Raw genomic sequence first — 10,333 nt, 5'->3', positions numbered from 1 at the left:
TGGTATGCTTTGATCGAGTTAACTGGGTTGTAGAATTTAGAAACTCCGTATATGAAGTCGATTCGTCTTTTGTTTTTGTCGTAAGCGAAGAAGTTCTATTCTTTGGTCGGTGCTAGTTGGTAGTGTTTCTGTCCCCCATACAGGTCGCGATTGAGCATTCGCATGCTGTATTTTTTTTCTGAGTTTGTGGGGCGATCGGTCTCTCTAGGCGTTCCCGGATTTTGGTCATCTTATGCTTTCGCTTGAGGTTTGGGATTTTCCTGAAGTGAGTTCTCGTATTTGGATTGTATTGGGGAGGGGGGGCTCCGTCGAGGGCTTCTAAGTTTCAGATTACTACCGCGTGATCTCACTCAAATTACCATAAGGAGTGAATTACTCTCTCAAATAAGAGGTTCAGGTATAGTATTCCTCCAGATCCCAGGCAGGACACCGGCCTCCGGGTCTCCGCTACGAGACACCCCGGATCCCCGCTAAGAAGTATTCCGCGTTCGGTTCCAGGGACCACCCCCTTCCTCCGGGAAAAGGAAAACTTCAGATAAGGAGAACCTTTCATATTTCCGAATATGGAAGAGTTTAACCTACTCCAAGCGGCTAAGGCCCGCCATAAGACGACTATATAAAGGGAACCTAAACCCTAAACCAAGGGATCGACACTTCAAGACTTAGATGCCAGAGCTAATAGCGAGTATAGAAGGAGTCCTAGGCGAGAGGCACGGGGGACAACTTTTTAGACTTTGAACTCTCAACGACTAGAATTAGGGTTCTTACTAAAATAATTGTAATCCTAGTTTGTCTACTCAATAAAACGTCTCTTCAAGTCTTTATCTCTACTATATCTCTCAAAATCAATACAAATACCAGCTTTGTCCATCATTCCGTAGTACTCACAAATATCCTACATAAAAATCCCCTAATAGTTTGGCGCTAGAAGGAGGGGAGTAATCTAAACTAAGTGTTAATGGCGGTGGATAAGCAGAACGAGCTGCCCGAAGCTACCAAAAGAGAAGCCGAACTCCAGAGGCAACTCGATGGTCTGCGAAGTCAAGTAACCGAGCTGCATAAAACTCGAGAGGAGACTAATTCCGATCTCTCCTCGGAAGTCCAGAGCTTGAAGGAGAAGCTCAACGAACACTCCAAGCAACTAGAGCAGAGCGCCGAGAAGCTGAGCCAGCTCGAATCAGAGAATCTGAACCTCCGAGACGAGAACCAAGCCCTCAACACAGCAAGTAACAAGAAGCGTCGGTTCCGGGCTCAGATCCGGCCCATGCCGACTCTAGAAACACCTAACTCTTGAACGGGTGTGAATCTCCCACCTACGGCGCCGTAAGAAGACGCATCAACGCGCGTAAAGGTTAAGGATGCTCAGACCTACGACGTAGAAGACAGCAAATCTGAGCCGAAACCCGATAAAGAAGCACCCGAGGGAGCAATAAAAGCGGAGTCTCTTATGGTCGCTTACCTGGAGCAGATGTTCTCCAAGAGGCTCGATGCCATGCAGTCCATCGTAGAGAGGATTCCAGGGGTAGCTCCCCCATCCGGAAGAGCAACCCCGACTCTTATGCCGACACTCCTTTCACGGATGAGATCACCTTGATCGAAATGCCTAGGAAATTCCCCTTCCCCAACATAAAGGCGTATGACGGTACTACCAATCCAGACGATCACGTCGCCCAATACAGACAAAGGATGCTCGCCGTAGCACTCCCAAAGGAGTCGCGTGAAGCTACCATGTGCAAAGGATTCGGCTTAACCCTGACCCGACCCGCTTTGCAATGGTACATCAACCTACCCTCCAGGTCCATAGCCTCCTTTGCGATTCTCAGCGATAAGTTCGTGGAACAATTCGCCAGCAGCAGGGACCTGGAGAAAGCAGCAGGGACCTGGAGAAAACCTCTGATGGCCTCTACGAAATCCTCCAACACCGGGTGGAACCCCTGTGAGGCTACATAGCCCGCTTCAATCAAGAAAAAGTGGCTATTCCCGAGTGCAGCATCCCCACTGCCATCTCTGCCTTCAAGAGAGGCATGCTTCCCGACGAGGACCTCTATAAGGAATTAACCAAATATCAGTGGAAAACCATGGAAGACGTCCTGTCCCGAGCTTGGGCGCTGGTAAAATGGGAGGAAGATGTCGCCAGTCGAGCTAAGGCGCAGCAAAAGCAAGATCCCAAGGCGATCAGATCAGACCGAACCGAGCGAGATGAGAAACCCTCTCAAAGACCAGCCAGGGACTCCGGGAATCGAAACCAGGGCATATACCAGAACCCGCTGATCAAGAAGGCAGAAGGGATGGCAGTGTCCACGTGGCCAGACATCTCTCACCTCTCCGTCTCAAGGCCGAAGCTGATTAATGTTCTGTGGCAGATGGGCCAACAGGTCAAGTGGCCTCAGAAGATGAAAGCACCCGATTCTTTCCGGAACCCTGGTCGCTGGTGCGACTTCCACCGAGACCACGGTCACAAAACGGAGGACTGCGTCGCACTGAAGATCGAGGTCAAAGAGTTGCTTAAGAAAGGACACCTCAGGGAGTTCTTTTCCAAGAAGGCCAAGAGCCATCTAAGCAAAGAGACAACGGGAAAGCCCACTGAAGCTGCTCCAGTCTCACCACCTCGACAGGACCGAGTGATACATGTCATATCGGGAGGTTCGGAGATCAGCGGAATAAGCCACGCAGCCCCGAAGAAGAGCACTTGGAACGCCAAGCACGGCCTAGAGGCAGCCAAGCCGAAACGCCTACTCCTGGATACGGACGAAATAAGTTTCACGGCCAAGGAGCAGGAAAAGATTCTCACCCCACATCATGATGCCCTGGTCATATCGCTCACTGTAGCGAACTGCCTGGAGAAAAGGATATTGGTAGATAATAGAAGCTCCGTCAACATCATCTTCCAGGCCGCATACAAGGATCTGGGGATGGAGGAAAGCGCTCTAACTCGGAGGATAACCCCACTCATAGGGTTCAGCGGAGAAGTCAAGCAGACCGCCGGAGAGGTGACCCTCCCGGTGTACGCTGAAGGGATCAACATGTCAACCAAGTTCCTTGTTGTTGACTGCGATTCATCCTACAATATGATCCTCGGGTGGCCTTGGATCCACGGCATGGGAGCCGTCCCTTCGACTCTTCACCAGATGGTTGATAGACCATGGATTTGACCCACTTTCACACATGGTTTATAGGTGTTTTTACTACTAATTATTATATTATAGAGTCTATTTATTATATTATAAGATCATGAGTGATTTGGAGATAAGTGATGATTTTGGAGCATTTTGGAGATATTTAGAGCAAGCACCCGAGATGACCATCGAGCTCGACCATCGGTCGATACTAAGGGGAAATATCGATCGATGTTCACATTAGAACATCGATCGACAGCAAAGCGCGTAGAAAGCTCGTTTGGTCACAGCCGACTTCAAGCCCAAGTCTTCACTAATTTACAAGATTACCCCTAACGAGTTTTAACCTAATTATATAAGCTTTGCTACCATGTTAGAGGCAAAAGTGTGCTTTCTTGTGTTTCTTGTTTTACTATTATCAGCAAAAGGTTTTTAGGATTTTGATAGATTGGAGAGAAGATTCAAAGTTATATTTGTGATTGAATATCTATTTACTATTAGTTTTCTTACCTAATTGCTCTTATGAATTGCTTGGCCATGTCTGAGTAGTTCCATTGTTAGATTTTAGGGATTAAATAGGTTATGAGGGATTAGCCCCAACTATAGATTGCTGAGTTGTGATAATAATCATTAGGATTGTCGTTAATGCCTGATTCTATATTAGCTACAGACTTGCCCTAGGATTGTTAGATAAAAGCGATAGCTTCATTCTCATCCTGAAACCATTCTAATTGAGCTAAGATTCTTGCTAGAGTAAGGCGAGAGCTGATCTAGTGAGCTTAGTTAGTATCATTCAACCCGCGCATAAAGCTTAACTAGAAGTGCGTCAATCGATATCCATACTAGATAATCGATGGACAAAGTGAAAGGTGTATCGATCGATATCCCTATAGGATAATTGATCGACACTTGCTATTGATCGAACACTCTTGTTTGGGTCATTAGATCTAGTTAATAGACAACTCCAGAAACTCGAGAGCTGATTGACTTGTTGCTTAGTAGTTGAGCTCTACATTATCATGCATGCAACTCATTAGGCATCTATAGTATTATAATTCTAAGTTTCCTGAATAAAAACCCTAAGTCTAGCTATTTCCTTTTAAGCTCCAAAACCTCAACCAATCAATCGAGCAATTACTTGCTCAACAAAACTGCAATTTTACATTTTAATCATTAAACCATCTTACTTAACAAATACTATTAGATTTATTAGGTTCCCTAGCTCCTTGTGGATTCGATCCCTAAGTACTGCAATTGAACCTCTTATTTGAGAGAGTAAATTCACTCTTTAGGGTAACTTGAGTGATATCAAATTTGACGCCATTGCCGGGGAGCTTTGATCGCCTATTAGATTTAATTTTGTTAAGTTTCTGACATAAAATGTTTTCTTGGTTTTCAGGTACATGCCCAGCAGTACCAGATGGTAGAGAATTTTTGTGTACAAGCGATCCGTGCTCAGCTCTACGGAATGATAGGAGGAAGGAGACATGTCGTTGAGTGTATTCTCCTGCTTCGATAGATTATAAACCAGGAGATCCCGCTCTTAGGATACTGCCATATGGGTATGAGCCAGTATATGTCGTCGGTGCCTTAGTAGCAGCAGGGGAGATTGGTCTTTAGGCGGGGCCGCCTACCGATAGTGAAGATCCCAGGGTCTTGTTGATCTATGTCGATGGTTCATAGGATTTAGGTTCGGTCTCTGGGTGCCTCCTGATCTGTAGTTGATGGTTCCGACCATTAGGGGCGGTCCCTGAGCGTCTAGGTGTTGAACCGTGGAAGGTGTTTGGGTTTATAACTGCATCCTTCAGTGGGGATTGCCTACGTACCCTTCAGTGAGGGATTAAGCCGTTCATAGTTCATGTATATGGAGGCACAGAGCCTAGATGGCGCGGAGCCTGATGGAGGCACATAGCCTGATGGAGGCGCGTAGCCCTAAAAGCACGAGGCTCTAGTGGGCAAATGGCCTAATGGGTGTGTAGCCTTGGGAGCACGTAGCTCTGTAGTTGGTAGGAACAGATGGTAGACCTGTCAATATGCTGCAGTGAGCATGATGTGTCGAGGTGCTTCAGTGAGCAAGGAGGGACCCTGCTGATGAGCTGGAGATCGTGGCCTGAGCCAGTAAGTAGAATTGTAGACGTGCTGCAGGGAGCATATATCTTCATCTGGTTGATACTAATCGTCGGGATCAGTCTATCATGGGCATGTCGAAGAAGAAGGTCTTCTAGGTATGGAACCTTGCCTTGGCGGCTGTGGAATTGTCAGCTCTGTTCAAGGACGTCTTGGACCCCTTTCTTTAGGTTTAGAAACCTATATTTATGGTGGAGGCCGTTCCTCTCTCTTAGGATTTGGAAATATTCATTATATCTTTAGATAATAGAATATTTTCCTTTTTCTTAAGGGAGGTCATATGTATTGGAATACTTCCTCTTTCTCTCGGATTTAGGGAGATTCCTTCGTGTCCAAGCTGGTACCTTATTAAAGAAAGATTTCCATTTATCCTAAGGTAGGATAAATCACTCCGCCTGGAAGCCAGAGGCAGGACCCAGACCCGGGGGCAGGAACCTGGAAACCGGATGGGGGAACCCGGGACCTGGAGGCAGGAACCTGGAAGCCGGAAGCTAGAGTAATCTCTTCATAGAATATTTTCCCCCAACAGTTTGCCCCTTATTTTCTGGTTTCATGTTTGAAGGCAGGAAATAACATGGTTTTTTTCATAGGACTTCGTGAGTTGCACCGTTGTATCAAGTTCCTCGTCGAGTTTGGAGTAGGACGTCGGCTCGTAGCCTGGACCATCAAAATTTCTTGTCGGTAATGCTCAGATGTACTTGCGCTCGGCGTGAAAGAATTTGCAGCCTGATAGGAGATGTATGACCTGGAGAATGGACAAAAATCCTTGACTTGCTTCAATGGGCATGTGTTTGGTCTCTTGTTGTACCCTTGATTCCGATGACCTCAAGTGGATAATCAGAAAGAACCACCATGTAGGACCAAGTAAATGCTCTAAAGGTGGACATCACTGTCGCGTAGGATCAAGTTGAGCCTATAACACTTTCTTCTTTTCCTTTATAAGGATGAGACATTGCCCCCATGGGGGGATTGGTTGGAGTTGGCCGAAGGTTTGATGGAGAATCCGAGAACATCCGCATAGAGGATGATGCTTCTGCTCATACCCCAGATGCTTATGCTGCTCATGTAGCTATACTCGGCCTTAGTTCAGGCAGGACTTCAGTTTGCACTTCTTGAGGCCCTCTGGTTCCATGAATCGTGTGGAGGAGTGTATGGGTCAGGAACCAGGAATACTTAGAGGGAGAATCTTGGCGAGGCTAAGGATTAGGGGGATGAGGAGGTTTAATAAGACCCGGAGGCCAAAACTGAGGATCCTTATGCTTGATCCTGCTGGCCTTGCTTGCTCCTCTTGAGCTTGCAAAAGATGTAATGGACTTTCATTCAGGTCTTCGTGCTGGTCTCCTTATTGCGTTTAGCATACTTGATGCTCCTTGAAGTTTTGATATTGTAGTTGTAGCTGCTTGCCTCGTCTCGGGATTGTACCTTGACTTTTGGCAGTGGGGACGTTCAGCATATTCGTCTTGGTACTTTGAGATAACCTAGTTGAGTCTTGGTACCGGAGTAGAATTCTTGGACATGTTGATTGTGGTGAGCAGTAGTGTCCATGCCGAATAGAGAAGGTGGAACCGCTAGTTGAACTCTGCCATTGATTCTTGGCTACTCTAAACTATGTAGTATTGCAATCTGCCCCCGAAGGTAGGCTACAATCAATGCTAGGATGGCCTTGTGTCGTGCTTTCTTGGAACCTGGAGGAGCCTAGGCATGTTTTCCCAGAATATGAAGATTTAGAGATACATCCTTCTGAAACTCATGGCTCGTGGATTCGATTCTTCATAAATCGGAGGTTGTATGGACTTTTTGTCCAGGAACCCGGAGACTGGATGGACTTTCGTCTTGGAACCCGGAGGCTGGAAGAACTTTTGTCCAGGGACCCGGAGACTGGATGGATTTTCGTCCTAGAACCCGGAGGCTGGATGAACTTTTGTCCAGGGACCCGGAGGCTGTAGGATGAATCCCTTCTTCAAACCCAGAGGTTTTAGGATGTAACCCTTTTGGACCCGGAGGTCCTAAGGTGTTATGTCGAGCTCTGCCCCAGTGAGTAAGCTGCTCTTAATCGTGTGCGACATTGCACTCTTAATCGTAAGTAGGCCACTATCAACATCTGTTTATAAGTTCCTAAACTTTCAAACGAGTATCGTTTCCACCTCTCTTAGGTAGGTTTCTATCGATATGAATTCCCCTACGAAGGATCTATGGACCTTCGTTTCTGGCCCGGAGGCCGTTTATAACCCGGAGGTGTTTTATGAACCCGGAGGTCGTTTTGAACCCGGAGGTCACTTGGGAACCCGGAGGTTCCTTCTGGACCCGAAGGTCATTTTGAACCTGGAGGTCGTTTGGGAACCCGAAGGTTCCTTCTGGACCCAGAGGTCGTATGAACCCGAAGGTCATTTTGAACCCAGAGGTTGTTTGGGAACCCGGAGGTTCCTTCTGTACCCGAAGGTCGTTTTGAACCCGAAGGTCTCTTTTGGACGTGGAGGTCGTTTTGAACCCGGAGGTTTCTCTAGACCCAGAGGTCGTTTTGAACCCGGGGTTATATAAAAACGTGGAGGTTTACCTTTTCCAAGCCCTAATATCTTTTCAGGACCCGGAGACTGCATGGGCACCCGAAGGTTCTTAATAACCTGGGGGTTCTGATCTAAGAACCCTGAGGTTACCTTAAGACCCGTGGTTCGTAAGAACCCGAAATATTTGGTTTTGCAGGGACCGTACTCCGCCTTCCTAGGCAGGACAACTCCCGGTACCTGTTCGGATTTCGCATTATGCCGCTCGGAAGCTGGCCACTATCGAGTTCCTATGCTGTATTATACTTCTGCAGGAAGCCACTGACAGGCTTAGAGGGTGCTGGTGTGGGTGTTATGACCCAAGTGCTAGGCTTCGCTGCTTTCCACGTGTGGAGAAGCAGGGTTTTAATTGCTCCTTGTATTTCACAGTACTTTTACAATAATTATACCATGTGTTCCCCGTATTGTGTAGCACGTAGCGTTTTAATACATGTACTTTTCACAATGGTACTCTAGGGCCCCCGTTGCGCCTTGGGCTGCACAGGGGTTTTAGGTAGTTTCGACAACATACTCAGGCTTGCGCAGACCCATTCCTGCTTTATGTCTCATACCCATTATCGCTCCGTGTACAAACTCTGAGTTTGAATACAGTACTTTTGTGTTTGTATTTAATAGGCTCCCTGCCTGAGAGTAACCAAGTAAGCTCCTCAGGCAGTACCTTACATTATATGTAATATGCTCCCTGCCTGAGAGTAGCGTGTAAGCTCCTCAGGCAATACTTTGCATTATATGTAATATGATCCCTGCCTGAGGGTAAGCGTGTAAGCTCCTCAGGCAGTACCTTGAATTATACGTTCGTATCCCTCATGGGAGTAGGCTCTTGAGCAGGAGTACTATATTTGACTGTGTTGGGGTCGAAAACGGTTACGACGAGGTTAACGTCCAAAACCCACAGAATACAAGTATGTATTTCCGCAACAAATCATGCTCGGTCAAGAAAACGTTGCAACGTATGTTCCCGAGATAAAGCTTCGTTCGAATTCTATTTAGATCAAACATAAGCCATCGGAAACATACCCAGACCAGCGACGGATAGGTCTGAGTATGATGATCAGAACACGGACGAACCAAGCTTGGTCAGTACGCAACTACCGCACATGCACGCTGTCCGGTCGCTACGTAGCGACCGAGCTTGAGCTAATATCGGTCGCTACGTAGCGACTAAGCGTCCGTTACGCTCGGTCGCTACGTATCGACCAAGCTCGAGCCAAGCTCGGTCGCTACGTAGCGACCGAGCGTCCTTCCCGCTCGGTCGCTACATTGCGACAGACCTCGAGCCAAACTCAGTCGTTACGAAGCGACCGAGCGTCCGTCCCGCTCGGTCGAGCCAAGCTCGAGCCAAGCTCGAGCCAAGCTCGGTCTCTACGTAGTGACCGAGCGTCCAGACGGACGCTTGGTAGCGACCGAGCTCGAGCCACGCTCGGTAGTTACGTAGCGACCGAGCTCTTCCGAAACATCGATACGACATTTGTCCATGCATTCTCGTCTACCCTTCGATGCTATCTCCCGAAGACCGTAGCGAACCCATTTCATGTTTCCCGCCATTCTAAGTCATCGATCAAACATTACGGTAAAAACCGCGGAAAGTTCATTCTTTATCGAAAGAAGCCGTAATAAACGCTTCGAGTCAGAAGACAGCCCAAAAGGACCTAAGACATGACTCGAGGCCCAACTTACGATTTATTAACCAACAGCCCGTAATCCGCATGACGGGACAGCCTGTAAGTCGCATGACGGTTTACGCTTGGTTCGCAAGGAAAGATAAATGTCGAGTTTCCGCAGATAAATACGAAATTTTGAAGACAATTACGAAGATCGGAAAAAATGGAATATCTCTATTTTTATGCTATGGCGGCCTAGAAGAGAAAAAGCGTAAACCGACCTAGGAGCCAGTGTATAAGGAGTCCTAGGCGAGAGGCATGAGGAGAGACTTTTTTCGGAGCAAACTTAGCACTTAGAGCGATTTAATTAGGCATATTTCCGTTTTTGTTATTTCGATCTGTGACTCAATTAGGTTTAGCCGTCTTAGGGTTTCTAGAACTAGGAATCTTGCCGACAGCTCTCGAGCCCAGGCATATACCTTGTTGTAACGCTCAAACACGGATTCGGAATAAGATTTATTTTGCTCTCTTTTTACGATTTTTTTACTTTGTCGTTGATATCTCGTGTTCTGATTGCTTAGCGTGTGGTATTAACAGATCTCCGGGACCTCTGGGAAATTAGGGTTTTCCTAGTTTTCTAATTTAAACGGAAATCGACTGTGCAAATTTCGGTTCCCATAGTTTGGCGCTAGAAGGAGGGGGGGGGTACGGATCAATCTAACTCTCAACCACATCACGCTCAACCGCTGGCTGAAAAGCAAACCGAGCTAACTTGCAGTAAACGCCGACAGGCTCGGAAATCTGATGGCGAGACGTCGGATATCCGCGATCTTCGCGACTATATCACCAAGACAGAAGCAGAAGTAAGAGCCGTGAAATCCCAAATCCATCACGCTACCAGCGCTGTACCCGAGATCGACAGGCATCT

At 47.2% G+C, this 10,333-nt stretch overlaps 1 protein-coding gene across 1 annotated transcript; it reads left to right on the top strand.

Moving 5' to 3' along the window:
* Positions 1–2,078: 2,078 nt before the first annotated feature.
* Positions 2,079–3,152, top strand: LOC106308671. Its single transcript, XM_013745808.1, has 2 exons — positions 2,079–2,294; positions 2,487–3,152. Exons 1-2 carry the CDS (start codon positions 2,079–2,081, stop codon positions 3,150–3,152), a joined length of 882 nt encoding a protein of 293 aa, XP_013601262.1.
* Positions 3,153–10,333: the final 7,181 nt, after the last annotated feature.

This window comes from Brassica oleracea, chromosome C8 (assembly GCF_000695525.1).
Source record: "Brassica oleracea var. oleracea cultivar TO1000 chromosome C8, BOL, whole genome shotgun sequence".
Lineage (NCBI taxonomy): Eukaryota > Viridiplantae > Streptophyta > Magnoliopsida > Brassicales > Brassicaceae > Brassica > Brassica oleracea.
Note: the sequence above shows the minus strand (reverse complement) of the source record. Positions and strands in the feature narration are given on the sequence as shown.

Excerpts from the sequence above, each read along its gene's own strand:
- LOC106308671 (XM_013745808.1), top strand. The coding sequence starts at position 2,079 with ATGGAAGACGTCCTGTCCCGAGCTTGGGCGCTGGTAAAATGGGAGGAA. Across the intron at positions 2,295-2,486 it reads AGAAGGCAGAAGGGATGGCA|ATCGAGGTCAAAGAGTTGCT; the intron begins GTGTCCACGTGG and ends GTCGCACTGAAG.